We start from the raw sequence: 21,686 nt of genomic DNA on the forward strand, positions 1-21,686 counted from the left end.
GTGTTTGTGATGTGTAACATATATCCTTTATCAATCACTCACGTTAGTGACGTTTATGTTATTTACCGCTACAAATTACACCTAACATATTGCTATTAATGTTGAACAGCAGCGTTAAACGTGACACCACATTAAAAGTCAGGCAAACGACATTGTAGCTCAGCAAAAAAAAGTAAAGGTCCTGGTATTAGCCAATGGTGTTTTCCGTTCCTGCCTGGTAACTAATCTTAACCAATCAAAAATTCTAGAAGTACATCCGGTAGGCCGATCGTCTACCACATGTGAAGCCCTTTTGGGTAATCTAAACGGGTACATAGTTAGGTGTAAAGGTGTGTTCATATAAGTACATTCATTTATTCACTCATTCCTCCATCCATTCATGAGCCATGACTATCAAACATGGCTTGGCCAGCTTGATTGTTCATGAAGAGAAGTACTGTGTGTTTGGTACGCCATATGTGAGCATCTATTGCTAACAAGATCACTAAATGGCTGTGTGCTGATGCGGCAGCCCCATACCGGAACAATATCTGGGACGGCTTCATGCTAGATCAGGGCCAGATCTGTTCTTACGTGAGAAGAAAGCAGGTGTTTTTTGTTAAATATGTTACACTTCATGTCTTTCATTTTTCCTTACTTACAGCAGATTTGCTAATATATAATGCAGAGCAAACTAGTTGTGATATAAAGGTAGGCTTCCACAAATAGATACCACAAGTATGTAATTGTATATTCAGCTCTGTGTTAAAAAAGTTAAGTACATACACTGTATGCCATTTATATAGCCGTTACATTGATGCGAAGTAAAACACCAATCAGAATTGCTCCAAAACAAATAAAAGGCCGACCATTGTGTTATATACTTGGATAGGTTTGTATCAAACATTAACACAAGACTTCAATATTTCTATTTTGATTGTATATGGTCCTGTGAACAAGAGATTCCCACTACCCATCCTGGATATGCATTTGGTCCCTGCTGCTCTGACCCCATGAAAAGCTTTCACAGCACAACATTGTAAACTGTATTGCCAAGAGACACCAGTTAACACAATGGCAAGGTTCCCTCAGCCTCAACTAGGCTGTTATTGTTTGAATGCCTTTCAGGGGGTTAGCCTACTAAGGCCAGTACTCCCTTAGTAGGGACGGACATCAGTTTACCACTTACCACGCAAATTCACTTGAGATGTACATGTCAAACAGTACAGTAGAGATTATTGAAATGCCACAAGCAGTTCACCATTATAGTGCATCACTACCAGTTCAACCATTTTACAAATTCAGACAAAACTAGATGCTTTTAAAATTGTAGAGTCGTTGAAGGCCTTGTTGCATGAAGCATATAGTAAAACCACTACAGGAAATACGTTAGGAAAGAGGCTTCATAGTCATCTCCACTACCAAAACAGGACAAGGCCTCAATTTGAAAAAGGCAAGACAACATTTGATTAAAAAATACAAATCTGTCCTTTATTGCAGTCAACATGTAGAGGCAAAAAGTCCAGACAGGTCATTGTGACCAGAGGAGCAGTCGAATCAGACTTCAGTCGTATGGGATACTACAGGGAGAAGAAACAAAAACCTTTTTAATTGCACATTTGTTGTCTGAAATCCTACGGTATGCCACTGCTCCAGGCAGAGCTGTTCAACTTCAACCAAACAAACATTTGTGACTACAGGTATAGATTTGTTAGAGACCTGCCAGGCTGCATTTTTAAACATTAACGTGTGACCATGCCAAACCACAACACTCAAAGTTCCTAGACCCTTGCACTGAATCAGATTCCTTGTGAATACATTTTTAAGAGCAAACGGTTTGGACCATCCAAGTGGTTCCTTGTATAATCATAACTCCCTTACCAGTAGTTCCAGTGTGGGCAGCCACAGCACCCTCACTTGCATCATCTTGCGATTACGCACAAATAGAAAGGGACACCGTCAAAAGGGGGGCGCAAACATTCAAAGTGTTCCATCAAAACAGACATGCACTGATGTCCTTACCGGTAGCTGCAGTGCGGTCAGATGTAGTTGGTGGATTTGGTGTTGGGGTGGTAGCCACAGCATCATCACTTGCATCATCATCATCTGCATCATCGTCACTTGCATCATCATCTGCATCATCATCATCATCTGAATCATCTTCACCTGCTCCATCTCAGGATAACCATACAAAAGTGAACATTTAACCAACACAATCAAGACTCAACAGAACCCAAAAAAGATCGTAAAAAAAAAAAAAAAAAAACCTCCACCAGCTTCAGTAGGGGCAGATGTGGTCTGGTTGTGGGGATTGGGTGTTGTGGCGACAACCACATCATCACTTTGGCGGTCCACAGCATCTTCACTGGCCCCATCTTGGGATTCCACATGAGTGAGGGGGCCAGAGAGAAGCCAAGGGACACACTTACACACATTTTATACAAAAACCAAACTTGCAGAAAACCACACAAAAACTAAAAAGAAACACCCTACCAGTAACTTCAGTTTGTGCAGAAGTTGTCTGGTTGTGTGGATTAGGTGCTGGGGTAGTAGCCACAGCATCTTCACTTGCTCCATCTTAGGATAAACATACAAGAGTCAACATTTAACAAACACAATCAAGACTCAACAGAACCCATAAATATCGTTAAAAGGAAACCTCACCACCAGCTTCAGTAGGGGCAGAGGTGGTCTGGTTGTGGGGAACGGCTGTTGTGGTGACAACCACATCATCACTTTGGCGGTCAACTGCAGAGGCCTTAAAGTTCACATCTCTCTTCGGAAAACCGAATGCTGAGGAAGACAAAGCGAGTGACTATTTCAGACAGAATTTCAAGATAAAACACAACCAACAGAAACCAGAGGAAAACTTACCATTACAGACACAAGCAATGAGGACACACACAACCACCTTTGTAAATGAAGCCATGTTTAACAATCAATAAACAACAACGGAAGGGATAACTCCACGGAACCATTAACGCAGTCTTATAAAGGCACGACGCCCTCGTTCTCGTTTCAATAATAACCAGGGTCACGTGAGTTACAGGTGTGCATCGTTTAGCGAGGCAGCCCGTTGTCTCTGCACAACAGCGAAGCATAGCTCATTTGGGCATGGTTTCGCGTATTATCTTTCAAAGCAGCTGTGTATCACCATCAATTCGGCTTCATTTTCAGTCAAAGACTGTTTGGCATCTGTCGGCAATGACCGCTTAAGAGGTTTCTTATCGTCGTTGTTGTCTGAAATGTGTATTGGATATGTCATTATTTATTGTAGGTTATCCGAAACGACGTGACTCGGATTTGAACTTTAATGCTAAAAGCATTCACTAAGCCTACTCTGACTGACTATGCCATGAATTATTGGTCTATTTTAGTCACTATACTAAAAATCTTTGCTGGCATGTGTTGTCTGTCCCTCATAGCTAAAATTGTTGTCATGACATTTAGATGGCATTCTTTGTGAGAACACTTTTCCAGCTTTGTGACGTAGGGTAACCTGAAAGTTCTATAAAGCAAGGTGACTGCATTTATTCATTCACTTGTAAGGTGTTACTCCAGTGCATGCATTTTAGTATAGCTCCTTTCAATACACGATGGCGAGTACTTCAGGAAGATTTAACTCGGGACCTCGAGACCTTGGGGTATGTAGTTTTGTCGATTTAAATATCAGAGGGGAAACTGGAAAAAAAAGGGGAAACAGCATATTGGCCATGAATTTAGACTCCAGGCAGTTAAAGTAATTGTGATCTTATTCCATAAACATCTGTTTGCACAAAGGTGAGTGCAAACTACATTTGACAGTATCTATTTTTTGTTTTGTCTTTTTCTTGCAGGAGATTGTGCGTCAATATTTTGACGAACTCCTTGATGTGGACATCTGTGCAGTCAGTATCCTACCTTTCACCGAGCAGTTTTCTGCTGAGTAAGTCACCTTTAGATGTTCAACCCCATCATGGAATTGCTTGGTAACCCACTGATAACTATCTATGTCACCATCAGTGTCCATGAACAAGTGTTTTAAGCTTATACTCTCTTTGTATTTCAGGGAATTGCAGATGATCAGGGCTGCTTTCCTTATCGCGGTAAGGCGGTTTCTAATGTTTGCTTTTTAATGTCTGCTTTGAGTATGTGACTTTTTATGAGCCTGTTTGCTTGTGTATTTGAAAAATACATACAACCTTGTATACAGTACCTCAACACTATATTCTCCATGAGTGCAGGCAGGAGCATATCTCCAGTATGTGTCAGTCAATCTATGATTTTTATAATCTAGTTCTCTGATGAGGAGCTGGACTGGGCCATAAGAAAAATTATAAGATGCGTAGGATTCCTCACCCTGGACTTTTTGATGCCTGCCTTGCGGGTGTGCAAACGGATGGAGCCAAGTGCCACCCAGGGGGAATCTGCTGCTCTAAGCCGCCTCCCTATACTGCTGGTGCAGGCTGCACCTGGCTGTGAGGAGTTCCCCAAAGGTCCCCAAAGAGAAAGAGCCGGCATCGATGAAATGGCCCACACAATTGGTGATATGGAGAGCCCCATGCCAGCTAGACAGTAACATGCTGACTTCAGCTCTCTTTACTACAAACGATTACCAAAAAGCAGGCAGACCCAGGCTAAACAATTCAAGTTTGTTGTTGCCAAGGCCCTGGAAATCCCAACATTGCTCCTGGAGACGTTGACTCCCGGGTATGCTGTCTGGAGGAGAGGGTTCTATGCGGGCTGTCAGGACATCTCCGAGTTCCTAGAAAAATATAGAAATCAAACTCAAACGAAAGAAGCCTTCATTGACCTGATTCACATTACATCAATGCTACTGATCGACTTGAGGAGGTTTATTTCACACGGGCAATCCACCAGGGCAGAGGGAAGTGTCACCCAGGAGGACAACTACTTTCAATTTGAGGACTTCATTAGATTTATTATGGATCACTTTGTCCTTGAGGCATCCAGAAACCTACTTGAGAGACTCGTAAATGCTCCAAGTCGCTTACGGTTGCTGCATGCATCCAGAATGAGGACACAAGCATTAGAGATGCCCTTCCTTCCACAGGTACTGCAAGGTCCCCACAGCAGGAAGATCTACACACCAGATTATTCCATTAGAAGAAATTAGCATTGTTTGTAACATCATCTCACTATTCAAATTCATACATCAAACAACACAGTTTTGTAAAGACCTGTGTATAAATACAATCCATAGCTATGCATGAAATCTTAACTTAACTGTTGCCACAGGTGTTTGTGCTAGAGAGAGGGCCAGTCATAAAGCTGCTCACCACAGCCATCTCCAAAAACGTGGCTAACTTACTTCATGACGCCGTGGACATAATGGCCAGAAAGAGAGGTGATTTGTGATTGTTTGTTGCCCTCACATTAATATAGAGCAAATATTTTTTTTCTGTAAAGCCAGATGTAAACAGATACATTCTTGTTATGTTAAATAGTTTATCTGTCATTAACTTTAGTCATTAGAAGCCAGCATGAAAAGCAACCTTGTTTACGTTTTCTGGATTTGATGTTTAGTGCTGAATATCAGCTGGTGATAGTAACCTCTGCATGGCCTGCTGTTACAGCCTTGTTAGAGTCTGACACAGACACTGAGGCCGTCTCAGTCTCAGAGTACTCCATCTCAGAGTCAGACACCTCAGTGTCCACTTCCCGCCTGCCTGAGGACAACCTCCGGTCCCAGGACTGTGGTGGACACAGTGGGACTCTGTGCCCTGGACAAGGGGGCAGTGTTCTGGCAAAGAGAGGAGTCACTGAAACCCTGATCAGCTCCAGCAGCAGCAGCAGAAACAGTAGCTGCAGCAGTATCACTAGTGAGATGAGTAGGCCTCACAGTACCTCCACCTGCTCTGTGAAAGATCTTCCTACTGAGAGACCACATGTGTCCTCCTCCAGCCTTTCCACCAGGCCAGAGGAGGCTGTTGCAACTCTAGCCATGAGCTCCCACGAGGTAAAGGACATTCACAAACCAACTATATGCTAAATGAGATCATTTAGAAAGGCGACGGTGTGAATGAAAATTCCTTCATGAGGTAATGAAGTGTTATACTTTTTTTTTTCTCTGAGAGAGGCTAAGAAGGAAAAAATTATGATGAAGTCATCCACAATAGTTAAGAAATAAAATAGATGAAGTCATCCACAATAGTTAAGAAATAAAACTAAACCTGCAGTGTTGATGTGCAATACTTCAAGCACCAACCTGTCAACAGTAGTATTTTTCAGGTCCAGTCTCTGGGAGATCACTGTTGCTGCAATCATTCAGTGAACTGTGTGTGTCATTGTCATTCTTGACAAAGGCAGATTTATTCTGACACATTTGTCCTTTGAAAGTTCAGCAGTGCTTATTCCTATTCACAGTAGTTAAGATACTAGACATTACTACTATAGACCTATAAATAGAAAGACACTTTTTCTTTTCAGTTAAACTTGTCACATGTTGTCACATGTTCATAGTATAGTAATGAAACAATGTGTTCTTTCATCGTTGTTGATCTTTCAGGACTCAGCAAATATGAAGTCCTCAAGAGGAGAGGATAAACAGCGGAGAAAAAGGATCTTTACAATCCACTGGAAATCTAAAGTTAATAGAAATTTCACATCATAAGATGATAAATATTAATATTGTGTATCATTTAGGTGTTTATGTTGCTACATTCACATAATAAATACCATCTTCTTTCCACCCTCTCAACGTAGAGATCTATAGCTCCATCGCCAGGTATGAGTACAGTATTCTCCTGTGCCTAACCTAGTATTATTCATTCTTATACAGCCTGAAGGTAGATGAGGGTTTTGTCATGAGAAGTATAAAACAGTGATGTGCTCTGTATTACAGTGGTGGAGAAGCCTGTTACCCATTCCCCAGAGAGGACCAGGAGGCCATCGCTGTCATCACGCTTAGCCTCTGGCATCTGCAGACTCTTTTGCTGCTGTGGTAAAGGTCAGGATTGACCTCTTGTGGCAGGAAGAGGAGTTGAACCTCCTTTAATTTCAATGTTTTGCTTTGGGCCTGAAGATTCAAGGTCCACGATCCCAGTTGCTTTGGGCCCAGGCAGGGGCTTGTGAAAGTACTGATCTGACCACTTTCAAAGTACCTTCCCTTTGGGCTGAGGGTGCGATCATAACGGACTGCACAAGGGCAGGAGCCACGTGCGCCAGTATTGTTATGATGTTGCTCTGAATGGAGTTCAAAATAAAATCCTTTCCATTGGACACTTGATCTGTGTTGTGAGTATTTCTATGTAACTGGAGCAGAACATAAAAAGCTGACAAGTTAGACAACTTCAGGAGTAGGACAACCCATGAGTTCCAACATGTATCAGTGCTTAAGGCTAATTTATTCAGATTCAATTGTGTATTACTTTACACTAATGTGTTAACTTACGTTAATGATTGAAACCGTTATGTAGAACATTACTATTTACAGACAAAACAGTGAGAGAGAAAGAGAGTGAGAGAGAAAGAGAGAGATCGTGTCTGCTTTTTCCAGCCTTGTAGGGATCTGTTGCTCCCTCACCACGCTGTGTCTTATGGTATAAGTTACATGCACTTAAAAAATATTTTGTTGGATTTGCTTTGTTGTAATGTGGACATCGTTGCACATTAATGTGTGAATCAACACAGATTTCTCTTGTAAGCCTTTTAGACACAACTTCAACTCATTTCAATGGAATGGTTCACAGTTAGATGAAAGGTGCCAAATGTCTTTATTTCATCTATAAAACTAGCGTTATGTTATGCAGGATTGATATGCAGGTATATATCCACCATAATCTTACTTAGCAATATTAACAATACATTACTATCACAGAAATGACATCAAAATCTCACAATGTCATTGCTTTTAGACATTGCGCTTCCTGAATAACTCGGGCAGCTATAGGCCTACTGAGCGTCATCTGACATGTTCATGGGGCAACAATTCAGTTAGTTTGCAAATCTGAAAATCTGGTCACTGAGTAAATAGTCTCTTTCACAAATGAAATCGGTAACAATGTCAGATTAAAAACGTAATCGATAAAGAAATGGCATTCACATTTAGCAAAGTCACAGCAAAGTTCCGCATGTTTTTCCTACATGAAAAAGCATTTTACGAAATAGTAAAAGCGAACCTCCGCGAGATGAGACAGGCAACACATGCCAGCAAAGATTTTTAGTATAGTGACTAAAATAGACCAATAATTCATGGCATAGTCAGTCAGAGTAGGCTTAGTGAATGCTTTTAGCATTAAAGTTCAAATCCGAGTCACGTCGTTTCGGATAACCTACAAAAAATAATGACATATCCCATACACATTTCAGGCAACAACGACGATAAGAAACCTCTTAAGCGGTCATTGCCGACAGATGCCAAACAGTCTTTGACTGAAAATGAAGCCGAATTGATGGTGATACACAGCTGCTTTGAAAGATAATAAGCGAAACCATGCCCAAATGAGCTATGCTTCGCTGTTGTGCAGAGACAACGGGCTGCCTCGCTAAACGATGCACACCTGTAACTCACGTGACCCATGGTTATTATTGAAACGAGAACGAGGGCGTCGTGCCTTTATAAGACTGCGTTAATGGTTCCGCGGAGTTATCCCTTCCGTTGTTGTTTATTGACTGTTAAACATGGCGTCATTTGCAAAGGTGGTTGTGTGTGTCCTCATTGCTTGTGTCTGTAATGGTAAGTTTTCCTCTGGTTTCTGTTGGTTGTGTTTTATCTTGAAATTCTGTCTGAAATAGTCACTCGTTTTGTCTTCCTTTGAACAGCATTCGGTTTTCCGAAGAGAGATGTGAACTTTAAGGCCTCTGCAGTTGACCGCCAAAGTGATGTGGTTGTCACCACAACACCCGTTCCCCACAACCAGACCACCTCTGCCCCTACTGAAGCTGGTGGTGAGGTTTCCTTTTAACGATGTTTATGGGTTGTGTTGAGTCTTGATTGTGTTGGATAAATGTTGACTCTTGTATGTTTATCCTAAGGTGGAGCAAGTGAAGATGCTGTGGCTACCTACCCCGCCAGCACTAATCACACAACCAGACAACTTCTGCACAAACTGAAGTTACTGGTAGGGTGTTTCTTTTTAGTTTTTGTGTGGTTTTCTGCAAGTTTGGTTTTTGTATAAAATGTGTGTCCCTTGGCTTCTCTCTGGCCCCCTCACTCATGTGGAATCCCAAGATGGGGCCAGTGAAGATGCTGTGGACCGCCAAAGTGATGATGTGGTTTCCACCACAACACCCAATCCCCACAACCAGACCACATCTGCCCCTACTGAAGCTGGTGGAGGTTTTTTTTATTTATTTATTTTTTTACGATATTATGGGTTCTGTTGAGTCTTGATTGTGTTGGTTAAATGTTCACTTTTGTATGGTTATCCTAAGATGGAGCAAGTGAAGATGATGATGATGATGATGATGCAAGTGAAGATGATTCAGCAAGTGAAGATGCTGTGGCTACCACCCCAACACCAAATCCCCCAACTACATCTGACCACACTGCAGCTACCGGTAAGGACATCAGTGCATGTCTGTTTTGATGGAACACTTTGAATGTTTGCGCCTCCCTTTTGACTGTGTCCCTTTCTATTTGTGCGTAATCGCAAGATGATGCAAGTGAGGGTGCTGTGGCTGCCCACACTGGAACTACTGGTAAGGGAGTTATGATTATACAAGGAACCACTTGGATGGTCCAAACCGTTTGCTCTTAAAAATGTTTTCACAAGGAATCTGATTCAGTGCAAGGGTCTAGGAACTTTGAGTGTTGTGGTTTGGCATGGTCACACGTTAATGTTTAAAAATGCAGCCTGGCAGGTCTCTAACAAATCTATACCTGTAGTCACAAATGTTTGTTTGGTTGAAGTTGAACAGCTCTGCCTGGAGCAGTGGCGTACCGTAGGATTTCAGACAACAAATGTGCAATTAAAAAGGTTTTTGTTTCTTCTCCCTGTAGTATCCCATACGACTGAAGTCTGATTCGACTGCTCCTCTGGTCACAATGACCTGTCTGGACTTTTTGCCTCTACATGTTGACTGCAATAAAGGACAGATTTGTATTAATCAAATGTTGTCTTGCCTTTTTCAAATTGAGGCCTTGTCCTGTTTTGGTAGTGGAGATGACTATGAAGCCTCTTTCCTAACGTATTTCCTGTAGTGGTTTTACTATATGCTTCATTGTGTTAACTGGTGTCTCTTGGCAATACAGTTTACAATGTTGTGCTGTGAAAGCTTTTCATGGGGTCTTTAGTCCCAGAGCAGCAGGGACCAAGTGCATATCCAGGATGGGTAGTGGGAATCTCTCGTTCACAGGACCATATACAATCAAAATAGAAATATCAAAACTTGAAGTCTTGTGTTAATGTTTGATACAAACCTATCCAAGTATATAACACAATGGTCGGCCTTTTATTTGTTTTGGAGCAATTCTGATTGGTGTTTTACTTCGCATCAATGTAACGGCTATATAAATGGCATACAGTGTATGTACTTAACTTTTTAACACAGAGCTGAATATACCATTACATACTTGTGGTTTCTATTTGTGGAAGCCTACCTTTACTATATCACAACTAGTTTGCTCTGCATTATATATTAGCAAATCTGCTGTAAGTAAGGAAAAATGAAAGACATGAAGTGTAACATATTTAACAAAAAACACCTGCTTTCTTCTCCAGAACAGATCTGGCCCTGATCTAGCATGAAGCCGTCCCAGATATTGTTCCGGTATGGGGCTGCCGCATCAGCACACAGCCATTTAGTGATCTTGTTAGCAATAGATGCTCACATGTGGCGTACCAAACACACAGTACTTCTCTTCATGAACAATCAAGCTGGCCAAGCCATGTTTGATAGTCATGGCTCATGAATGGATGGAGGAATGAGTGAATAAATGAATGTACTTATATGAACACACCTTTACACCTGTTTAGGTTACCCAAAAGGGCATCACATGTGGTAGGGCAGGGGTTTTCAACTGGTTTTGTCCCAGGGACCACCATTCTGACTAGAAAGTAATTTGCGGCCCACTGATGTACCTGCACGCGCGTGCGTGTTTGTAACCGCCGCCACGCCCCCTCCCCCCGCACAGATATTCTGCCTATAACACTTAAATATGTGAAATTATCAGGGTACATCGCCAGCCACCGCCACGCCCCCTCCCCCTGCACAGATATTCTGCTTATAACACTTAAATATGTGCAGTTATCAGGGTAGATCACTAACCACCGTCGCCACGCCCCCTCCCCCGCGCACATATTCCGCCTGTAGCACTTGTCAGTGTAATTTCTTCGATATTTTTCACAATATTCAAGTGTTGTGTTGAAATATCAAAGCGAATTTATAAAAATAAATAAAAAATAATTCACGTTGTCATGTTAATCCATTAGTAAACTGAAGAATGTACATCCGGTAGGCCAATCGTCTGGGTCTACGCTTCGTCTACCCACAGCCACCATGGCTCAAAAGCGAGCAGTTTTGTTTTTGGTATTCGCTCCTTTATTATGTAGGCTACAACTGCTTTCTTGAACATTTTTACCTTCACACATCTTCCCATGCAGTAAAAGTGGTTTTAGCCCTTGACACAGCTAACTCTGTGAGGTATGTATGCCACCATTGATAATGATGTAAAATGAGGCTCACTGAAGCAGGGGTTGTTTTTATTTGTTACGCCTGGAGTTTCTGAGTTCGAGTTCCACTCCAACTCGTGCTACCAGTGCTTCCAGTTTTGTTACTACATTTAAAGTAGCATTATGGCGTTTTGGTTTAAAACCAGCAAGCTACGTCCATATAAAGCATGCAAAAGCCTGGCAGACACTCCCATCTCACAAAAGCTTGCTAACATCCTAACTGGGTTGGCTTATCTGCAAGGTGCTCCAATCTGTACCACAGAAATACATAGTGCAGAGTCTGGATCAAAAGGGTCAAAAGTGATGACAGACAACAGAAACTAGCAACTAGTTTTGGTATCATCTTCAAATTGATTTTGCTGGTATATAATAAAGTGAAGGATAGATAAACACACGTTGTTCCCACTAGCCATCCAGACTCTGCCCTATGTATTTCTGTGGTACAGGTTGGAGCACCTTGCAGACTATATTGCCAACAATTTTGCCAAAAGACAACAGTTAGGTCGTTAGCCAGCTTATGTGAGATGGCAGTGTCTGCAAGGCTTTTGCATGCTTTATATGGAAGTAGCTTGCTAGTTTTTAACCAAAACACCATAATGCTGCTTTAAATGTTTAACAAAACTGGAAGCACATGAGTTGGGTTGCTTCAAGGTGAACAGTGTTCGTATCTCAAACTGTTCCTTTAAACCCAGTCGAGGTTCTAATCCTTGGAGGACCATATCACTGCCCACCCCAATCCTCTCCTTATTCTTAACTCTGTTTGTTGCCAAATACAGCCATTTTTAACAGTTAGAACTACTTTTGGTTAAAGTTGTTGCTGCCAAGGGGGCTTTCACACCCCATGTCCTATCCCTGTGGCATACCGTTGTAAGGTATGTTCTGTGGCTAGAGTGGAGGGCAGCTGTCTTTTTTAGATGTATGTATAAACATGAGGTTGAGAGAGCTAGCCCCCTAAGAGCTGACACATGGAGATTGTTTCCTGTGCATTTTTAAATGTAATAATCCTAGGTTCCACATACGACATGGAGGGCTATAATTGCACTGCAGTTCACAGCATTTCACAATCTACATGCAGGCATATAACTGCAATTTTGCTTTAAGTGGCCTCTTTTTTACAGACATATAGGCTGCCTCTTTCACGACAGTATAGGCCTAACTAACATTATTGAAACAGAATTTGTTTAATTAAAAGTCTTTGTTATTGCGATCATGTGGACAATAAAAATAGTTCTATATGTTTCCATTCGCCATTTATCATCATCGATTTCACTTACGATGCCATGCATTACATTAGAGGTCCTCGTGCAGCTGGGAAAAAATGCAGAAATTACATATTTTTTAAACCTTACATGGCTAACCCACAGCAACTTTTATTTTACCATATGAACCGAATGAGGCGACCCGGAAGCAAAGACTTGCGAACTCTAGTGGTGTTCGAAATCGAGGCTTCTAGCTTCATCTGAAGTCGTGATAAGATGCCTGGGTGAAATCTCGGTTGTCAGTAGCATGATCGATATCTGAAATAGTCAGGTAATGTCATTCACACGTGAAATTCATCCACGCCATGCCATCCAAGGCCATTTGTTATACACATGTAACAACCGAGATTGCATTCGCACAGGCTGAGTATTTGATGTTAGTTTACCATAACGTCAGCTAGCTATCGTTAGCCAGCTAAAGTTGTTTGCTTGTAGTGTAAGATGAGCAGCTGGAGACATTTGTTTATATGACAAGTCGGCCAACTAGTTTGTTTATAAGGAAGATATACATATTATCTGATCACTTGGCCTCGGTACTTCTGCTTGGCTTACATGCTTGATTACTGATTACTTGTTTGACTTGAGTTTCTTCCGTCAGTTTGGCACAACATCGCTAGCTAGATTGTTAGCTTTGATATTAGCCAGCAAATCTTTTGCCAAAATTCTGGCGCTAAGATCAACCAGCCTAGAATCGTTAATGACAAGATGACGAAGGCCGAGAAAGAGATTTCTTTTCTTGATTTTGTGACTTGTCTCCCCCCCCCCCCATACATTTCTTGTATGTGTTGCTCGGTTTAGTCAACGTTTGTGTTGCTAGCCACTTGTCACGAGAGAAGCTTAGTAATTTAGACAGCTAACCCGAAAGGCAGTAGTCGTATTCAGCTAGCAGACACAGTAACGTTAGAAAATAATATGTAATGATATGGTGCCCCAGCCATAGCTAGCCCTATGATATACGTCAAAGACTGTGACTAGTAAGAGCGTAACATTAGCAGTAATCATCGCTTCTAAATAGCGTAATGCAGCCGGCTAGTATTGTTGGTCCTCTGTGGATTGTATTTGCACTAGACAGATACGTTTAGACGACTGAGTGGGAGAGTGCCAATAAACTATATTTTCTGTTTAAAGGTAGATACTTAACTATTAGCTAGGGAATCCTTGGGTGTGGTGTTGTGGTTTAATGCGGCACGATGCGTAAAGTAAGCAGCTGTCTATGTCAGTAGAAACTGATACCGAATATCCAGATTGAATCGAATTAATGTATTTATGACCTGGGTGACATTTTTTTATGGATAGACACGACTAATTCTGTTTTGTGGTGTGGTTACAGGTGAGTCCTTCTTAATGTGTATCTAAGAGAGTGCCGCTGTGAGGGCTAAGATGCCGATCCCTCCCCCTCCCCCTCCACCACCTGGTGGACCACCTCCTCCTCCCACCTTCAGCCAGGTAAGCATACACTACACCTTGCCATCAGTGTTTTAATCACATCTATAAGCTGTTCTTGGGCCTACTTTATCTCCTTTGCCGGTTCTTGTCTGCGTAGGCATTTAACGGCTATTTGTATTGAAAGCATTAGTTATGTACCCTCTGCCCATCCTTTAAGGATTTTCTGACAAACTCAGAAATGTATTGTTGTGAGATACATGCTCTGTGGTCTCTATAAATAATGTGTGCAATGTAGCTTAGAGAAGCAACCCCATGCATGCCCTGTAAAACTGGACAGTGTAGTGATGACATAAGCCATGTTGTCTACACCGTGTCTACCGGTAGTGCCAGGGGCTGTGGTCTTCACCAGTGTATTTTACCCATGCCTAAGAAAAACCTTGCCCCCCTGTTTTACCAGGCCAACACGACCCCACCCAAACTGAACAAAGATGAGGCTAAAGGGCGCAACATGCTTTTGACCGACATCTGCAAAGGGTCCAAGCTGAAGAAGGCTGCTGTTGTGAATGATCGGAGTGCACCCATCATCGAGAGTAAGCTGCTGATATAAACTCATCGTGAGGATCTGTACATGTACTTACAAAACATATTGAAAGAGTTGAAAAAAATATTTATCTAAAAAAAACAAGTACATTTATTATTTGCATTGATTTTTATGTTCCTTTTACCAAGCTAATAAGCATTTCGTTTTTTAGGTTGCAACCCCCAGGTAACTAATCTGTGGATGATATAATAAATGTATACTAGGTCTTTGCTGATCACATGTTATGATACTGAATGCAATCCACTGGCAGTTTGAAGGTATTAATAAAAGAAAGGTTTTGAACAAGCCCCCCCCCTTTTCCCTCCAGATTTACACTGTTCACTGCTGTTCAGATGAGCTGAGTTGTATCTTACCTTATCTTAGTACTTACAACAAAGCTCTCTGTCACAGAAAGAAGTTAAGACCAGTAAACTTGTAGTTGTCTGTTAGGAGTGTCTGATGGCAGCTGAGAACTGTAAATGTTTGTGTGTGAAGATGTGCTTGTGTGACACAGAAAGAGAGATGGAGCTGAGAGGTGCAGCCGTTCCCTGATGTTTTGCTGGTGTGTTTCCACTCTCCGTAGAGCCCAAAGGAAGTAGTGGCAGTGCCAGTCCAGGGGCTGTGTCGGGTTCCATGCAGCCAGTGGGTGGGCTTTTCCAAGGAGGCGTGCCAAAGCTGCGACCAGTGGGAGGCAAGTTACCTTTAGACGACTACGTTTATGGTGTTCTTTACTGATTCTTTTTTTTTTCCCCTTAAATTAGTCTACCTGTTTGAATTACCTGGCTGGCGGGGGGGAAAAGTAATTGGAGAAACATTTCACAAGATTGCATTTAAATTTTTAATATATCACTCAAAGTATTCATGAAGTTTGTTTGATATGCCTTTTATTGATCATGGGTATGTCATGAGATCGAAGACAGTTATAAAAGTCTTAAGATATTGTTGTAAATGAGGGATAAAGTGGTGGCATCTTTTGAAGACTGGTGTGGCTTGTTTAGTTTCTTAGGTCAATATTAATGTATCCTGTGCTCTCCAGATGGTTCTGTCGGGCGGTCAGCAATGCAACCGCCTGGCTCTCGTCCTGCGGCGCCCCGCCCTCCCGGTCGCCACGATGAAGGCGACAGTCCCTCCCAGCAACTGTCGCCAGGGTCAACATCGCCCCCCGAGCAGTCTCGCTCCCAGCGACCCTCCCTGCCGGACCTGTCTCGCCCCGCTAGTGGTGGTAACCCCTCCTCCTCCTCCTCTCCTGGGATGAAGCACAGCTGCTCGGCCCCCCCGCCGCCCCCACCGGTGTCTCGCCGCGGCAACGCGCCACCCCCGCCCAAAGCGGCCACCCCTACCTCCTCTTCCTCCTCCTCTCCCTCCTCCTACAACCGCGAGAAGCCCCTGCCCCCCACGCCGGGGCAGAGGGGTTCCTCGCCCGCTCCCGTGCGCGAAAATGCCCCCCTGCCACCTCTCGCCAAACCCCCACCCTCCCCGCTCAACAACCGCCGTCCTCCCACGGGTGGCTCCTCCTCTTCCTCTTGCTCCTCCTCTTCCTCCTCGCTGGCGCCCCCACCTCCTCCATACCGCCAGGGTGTAGCTAACGGGCCCTCGAGCCCAGGCAGCGAGGCTGCCCCCGAGCTGCCCCAAAGGCAAAACTCCCTCAGCAAGAAGCCATCCTCTGCCGGCCACACCCCCACGCGCGCTCATGCACCCCCGCCACCCCCCTCCCCGACTCCGCCGGGAGGACGACCCCCGCCTCCTGTACGCGACCCCCCAGGACGAGGAGCAGGTAAGACCCCTCTAGAGACGGGCTCCTTCTTTTCTTCAACCGTCTCTCACTTTCTTTATTGCTTTCTTTCTCTTTCTCTGTTCTCTGCTAGCGTAATGTATTCCATGATTTGACAGCTGGTGCTCTCTGTGTGACCCAGGTCATTTTCACTGATGTTTTTGCTTGTTCTTCTGTGTGTGTGTATACGTGTATCCCCTTTGTGTGTGTGTCTGTGTGTGTATAGCTCCTCCCGTGCCCGGGCAGCCATCGCGGAATGGCAGAGAAGCCCCTCCTCCTCCGCCGCCCCCCTACCGGACGCACGGCAGCACCTCCGAAGCTCCCGGTCGAGGCAAGCCTCCCCCTCCCCCCTCCCGCACCCCTGCCGGGCCCCCGCCCCCTCCCCCGCCCATCCGAAATGGACACACCTCCACTCCCCGCTCCTTCGTAGGTGAGTTCGCGCTCACGCCCTCCTGACATCACCCGCATCTCAGTCTCTCTCATTCACTCATTCATCACATCATCACCTGTCTGCCCTCTCTCCAGCCAATCCAAAACACTCCCAGGGACTGTAAACTGATCGGAAAATGAGTGTGTGTGTGTGTGTGTGTGTGTGTGTGTGTGTGTGCGTGTGCGTGTGTGTGCGCGCTTTTGGATATCACAGCCTGTTGAACATCATGAGAACATTGACCAGTTGACCACTAACCACTGAGGGTTTTATGTGTAGACTTTGAAACTCAGTATTTGCCACCATCTTGAAAGGCATTTCAGCTTGTGGCAGCAGCCGTTCAAACCGTTGATTTTTCGGTCAAGGGAGAAGGAGATTTTCTCAGCAACGCCTCTGTCCCGGTCTGGTTTAAAAATCTCTCTCTGCGTTAGCAGTCCTGTTTGTACAGTACACAATAGCCAGCAGGCAGACTGATCCTTTTGTTGGTTGGCTTTCTGTGGGAGGAGCGATCCAGCCAAGCCAGAGCTTGAGCCCCTTCCAGCTTTTCCAGCGTCTGAATGGGGGAGCACTGGTCTGCAGCCAGATCAGGCTCACGGTCTCCAGCTAGACTTGGAGAATGACAAAGGCATGTGCAGGAAGTCTTTATGGGGCTGTGTCCCAAACGGGCCTCTATGCTCACGCTTCCTCACGCCGTGTCCTTGTCTCCTCCTGAGTGTCTATGAGCAGAAGTAGGTGAGGGCGATTGGGTGATGTAGGGGATTTGGATACTGATACTAATTAATGTTTTGCCATTTTTCCTGTTTCTTTTTCTCTACTTTCTTTCCGTCTTTCTTTCTTTCTTTCATTCCTTATTTCTCTCTCAGATGACTTTGAGTCCAAGTATTCCTTCCACCCTCTGGACGACTTCCCCCCTCCGGACGAGTACAGGCACTTCACTAAGATCTACCCCAGCAAAGCCAACAGAGGTGAGCTTCCTCTGCACCTTGAAGTGTGTGTGTGTGTGTGTGTGTGTGTGTGTGTGTGTGTGTGTGTGTGTGTGTGTGTGTGTGTGTGTGTGTGTGTGTGTGTGTGTGTGTGTGTGTGTGTGTGTGTGTGTGTGTGTGTGTGTGTGTGTGTGTGTAGATTTGCATATAAGTGTAAGATGTTAGTGTTTATATTGGATATATATTGTGTGTGATTGGCATGCCAGAGTGTGAGTGTGCATTTGTGTTAGTACAAGAGAATGTGTGTTTCTGTGAGATATTGTGTGTGTGATGTGTGATTAACGTGTGTGTGTTTCCTTTGACAGTGATGAGAGGGGCCCCTCCTCTTCCCCCTGTGGGGAGGTGAACACTGTGAACAGTTGCCTGCTGACCAGGAGACAACGGTCTCTCGTTCGCTCACACACACACACACACACACACACACACATATAAATATCTACACAGTCATAGAGATAACTAATCTGCGAATCACACACATTACTCACTCATGGCTGTGTCTTATTAACATACTTGTCCTAACCAGACAGCATCTCATGCAAACGCTCAGAACTCCCAGAATGCACTGGTCTCCATCCCCTTTAACCACTTCAGCCCACTTGAGCACCAGCCAGGACTGAGGACCTCCACAGGGAGACACAAAGATGATACAGACGGACAGATGCACAACTCTTATCTGCTCATGGGATTTTGGAGATGTAAGATATGTTTTTGAAGAGAGGGAGAGACAAAGGCCAATGATTCCTTTCTGTTTTTCTTACTGTTGTGTTGTGTTCCCCTTTTTGACATTGCTGTCTTACCTGATGTTGGTGCATCCTTAAAAAGAGATGCTTACAAAGTAACACTATTCCTAGCCTGAGCTGCAGGCTAGTTTTGTTTTGTTAGTTAGCTACCTTCCCTAGCCTTTAAAAGGCGTACGTTGGCAGCAGCACCATTCCAAGCCATGGGTTATAATTTTGTCTCTTTTCGTTTAAGTTGTTATGATGATGTTTAGTGAAAGATTTTGAAGATTAAGCACTGTGAATGCGTCAGTCATCAGGGAAATGGAGGAACTTAAAGACTCTCCTGCTGAGAAGCTGACAGAGACTCATAACTGCTGCCACCAGGTGGCAGAATTTTGGAAGGACAGGGGACAGGAGCACTCCCTGGTGGACAGAGAGGGCATTATCATTCCTTTATTATTGCTTGAAGAAGGGCCGCTGAAATTAGACCTGCTCACTCCCTCGCACACTCAGAAGTTTCAACAAAAGGGGGGACATGTTTTGATAAGGTACTCTCTGGGAAGACTAAGAAAAAAAAAAAAGAAGTGCCAACGGAAGCAAAAACCCAACTGGAACATGTTATTTTCCCACTCAACCGGCCACTCACGCAACGCCAGACCACGCCGGTACCCATGAACTATGCATGCATGTCTGTAGAAAATGGAGGGCATCTAAGCAAAGGGGTCAAAGGTTGGCCGTGTCGTGGTACGTTGAACAGACACTCAGAAAATGGGCCAGAGTTTGGGATGCACGGCAATAAGGCACTGGTCCCTCAACTGCTACTAGTATTTCCGTATTATGTGTCCAAACTGATACTTGTCAATCGGTAGATTACTCTGAACCATCTGCATGTGCTTCCAACGCCCCTTTGTACATGTACTGTGTATCTCTTTTAAGAAATACCTTTTCTTTTTTTTCCAGTTTTTTTCCAAAACGAGGCAGGTTTGCATGATCCCAGTCGTGCCAGACAGGCCTAAGATGGAGAGTCTTGAATGACCTGTTCAATATCAGCAATGCTTTGTGAGTGTGTGTGTGTAGAAAGAACACTACTGTTACTACTGCTGCTCCTGCTAGTGCTGCCAGACTATAGCTACTGCACATACTGTAAATGCTTGGCATGGAGCTAGTATAGAGGCAGCACAACAAGTCCAAGTGTATTATTGTATTGGTGTATAATGGAAAGACCCCAGGCTGTTTGGCTGTTTGGCCTGACCGTATGGGAAAGGGGCATGTGGGTCGGGCTTCTCCTGATGGGCAGTGTTGTGCTAAAGTGTAGTGGAGTCACTGCTTAAGGGAGAAGCACTCGTCTGTTATCTTTTGACCACTGTTGAAACTGCAGGCCAACACAGTGGTGCATTTGGGCAGGGAATTCCCTCAAAGTATTTAGTTGTTGTTTTTTTTGTTTATTTTTGTCATCTCGGTAACACAAAGAATACAGGCTTCATCATGTCATGTGAAATATGAAGGAGCAGCAATTTTTGATCCCAGCACTGAGAATCTTGCCAATTTGATTGATTTTCTTTCCTTTTTCTTATTGTTTTTTTTTTTAATGGCAGAATGAAGATGTTTATTGATTCCATATGGTTTAAATTGATGCAGACAAATGCTATTTATTTGCTGTTCATGTGGCCAATTACTAGCAAGCATGATCCAGATGAGTTTTCCTCTTCTCTGCATATTCCGCTGTCTAGCCCACTCCTATTCAGTTGCATTCATTTCCTGGTTCTCAGAAGTTAATTGATCGCATCAGTGTCAGCTGCAGTGAAGTGTTCTGGGAGATGATCCTTTGCTCTCCGACCTGTGAGCCAGTATCCCAGCACACACTGGTGTAGACATGCTTGTAGGAGGAAGAGGATTTGTAGGCAGGACTGGGAACCGTTCCACGAGGCAGGTTCCTGCGCCTATGGTTCCTGCGCCTATGGTTCCTGGCCTGTGATCAAGTGTGCGATTGCCCTGTAATCTATTCTGCATACCATAAAAATTAACCCTGTGTCCATCACCATCATCCTCCCCCAACCCTGCTAAGAAAACAAAAAACTAAACAAAAATATGCTTATCAGCTTTGCACCGTCTGTCACTTCCTCCCACCTCCCTGTTTGTGGTGGTATGCCTTATACAGATCTACTGTAACTTGTCGGTACGTGATTTGTAAGAAAATAAACACTAATAATCAGACGAAACAAAAAAAAGTATATTTACACTAGGCCTACATGTAGGGCAAGATGGTAGTAATAGCTATTGATCTATTTTGAAGTTGTAAAAAGCTTGTAATATAGTGACTAAACGGATTTTTTTTGGGGGGGGGGGGGGGTCAGAATTGATGGGAAGGCACAGGCTTTGTAGCAAGCCGGCCGCTAATCGTTAGCTAGCTGCACTCTGTCCTTTCTTCCTTCTCTCTTCTGTCTTAAATCTCGCTTGCTTTTCGCTGTCCTCCTCTTGGCGGTCCCTCTCTGCGGGACACAGAGGGTGGCTGTACTGTAGATATGTCTGCAGGAGCATTAACTTACTCACATTGAGAGCCTCCATTACTTTTCATCCTTTTTTTCCAATTCACTCTTATTCCAGGCTTTTAAAAGTAAACAAAAGCCCTTGTCTTCTCTGTCAGTTGTCGCACTTCTCTCTGCCAGTTGTGTTGTACAAGGTAAAAATAAAACCCTAAGAGAAAAAAAAATGTTGTCTTCTGTTTTTGGCTTCTGTCTTCAAATTGAAAATGATCTACAAGGGCCAGTTTTTCAAAACCTTTAAATTTGGAACAGAATTGTCTGCATAATTAGATCCCCATTATGACAGAGTAATGTGCAGTTAATCAACTTTTTTGTCTGGATGGATGTTGCTCTAGTATGTGACTGACTTCATTTCTCTGACATACTGTATAGTCATGTTAATTCAGGAAAACAAAGGAACTTTTTAGGATCATTTTGATTCATG

The 21,686-nt window shown here is 43.7% G+C and overlaps 2 protein-coding genes across 4 annotated transcripts; both read left to right on the top strand.

Moving 5' to 3' along the window:
* Nucleotides 1-2,931: 2,931 nt before the first annotated feature.
* LOC116224405 lies at nt 2,932-7,159 on the top strand. 2 transcript variants are annotated; one of them, XM_031584063.2, is made up of 8 exons: nt 2,932-3,623; nt 3,816-3,904; nt 4,028-4,064; nt 5,218-5,326; nt 5,556-5,938; nt 6,488-6,568; nt 6,685-6,706; nt 6,824-7,159. In XM_031584063.2, exons 1-8 carry the CDS (start codon nt 3,576-3,578, stop codon nt 6,937-6,939), a joined length of 885 nt encoding a protein of 294 aa, XP_031439923.1. In that variant the 5' UTR covers nt 2,932-3,575; the 3' UTR covers nt 6,940-7,159. The 2 variants fall into 2 exon arrangements, with proteins under 2 accessions (XP_031439923.1, XP_031439871.1); XM_031584011.1 differs by lacking the exon at nt 2,932-3,623 and adding an exon at nt 4,256-5,032 and having other exon boundaries at nt 3,847-3,904.
* Nucleotides 7,160-13,000: 5,841 nt separating this feature from the next.
* On the top strand, nt 13,001-21,429 carry wipf2b (WAS/WASL interacting protein family, member 2b). Of its 2 annotated transcripts, none has more exons than XM_031575348.2 (8): nt 13,001-13,124; nt 14,184-14,299; nt 14,697-14,829; nt 15,403-15,510; nt 15,856-16,593; nt 16,817-17,020; nt 17,881-17,982; nt 18,306-21,429. In XM_031575348.2, exons 2-8 carry the CDS (start codon nt 14,234-14,236, stop codon nt 18,344-18,346), a joined length of 1,392 nt encoding a protein of 463 aa, XP_031431208.1. In that variant the 5' UTR covers nt 13,001-13,124; nt 14,184-14,233; the 3' UTR covers nt 18,347-21,429. The 2 variants fall into 2 exon arrangements, with proteins under 2 accessions (XP_031431208.1, XP_042564618.1); XM_042708684.1 differs by having other exon boundaries at nt 13,114-13,229.
* The last annotated feature ends 257 nt before the right edge of the window (nt 21,430-21,686 follow it).

This window comes from Clupea harengus, chromosome 1 (genome assembly GCF_900700415.2).
Source record: "Clupea harengus chromosome 1, Ch_v2.0.2, whole genome shotgun sequence".
Lineage (NCBI taxonomy): Eukaryota > Metazoa > Chordata > Actinopteri > Clupeiformes > Clupeidae > Clupea > Clupea harengus.

Bases quoted from the DNA above. Each gene is read 5' to 3' on its own strand.
- wipf2b (XM_031575348.2), top strand. From the start codon at position 14,234: ATGCCGATCCCTCCCCCTCCCCCTCCACCACCTGGTGGACCACCTCCT. The intron at 14,830-15,402 runs GTAAGCTGCTGA...CACTCTCCGTAG, and splicing joins GAGTGCACCCATCATCGAGA to AGCCCAAAGGAAGTAGTGGC. The intron at 17,021-17,880 runs GTGAGTTCGCGC...TTTCTCTCTCAG, and splicing joins CACTCCCCGCTCCTTCGTAG to ATGACTTTGAGTCCAAGTAT.
- LOC116224405 (XM_031584011.1), top strand. From the start codon at position 4,790: ATGCTACTGATCGACTTGAGGAGGTTTATTTCACACGGGCAATCCACC. The intron at 5,327-5,555 runs GTGATTTGTGAT...CTGCTGTTACAG, and splicing joins CATAATGGCCAGAAAGAGAG to CCTTGTTAGAGTCTGACACA. The intron at 6,569-6,684 runs GTTAATAGAAAT...CTCTCAACGTAG, and splicing joins CAATCCACTGGAAATCTAAA to AGATCTATAGCTCCATCGCC.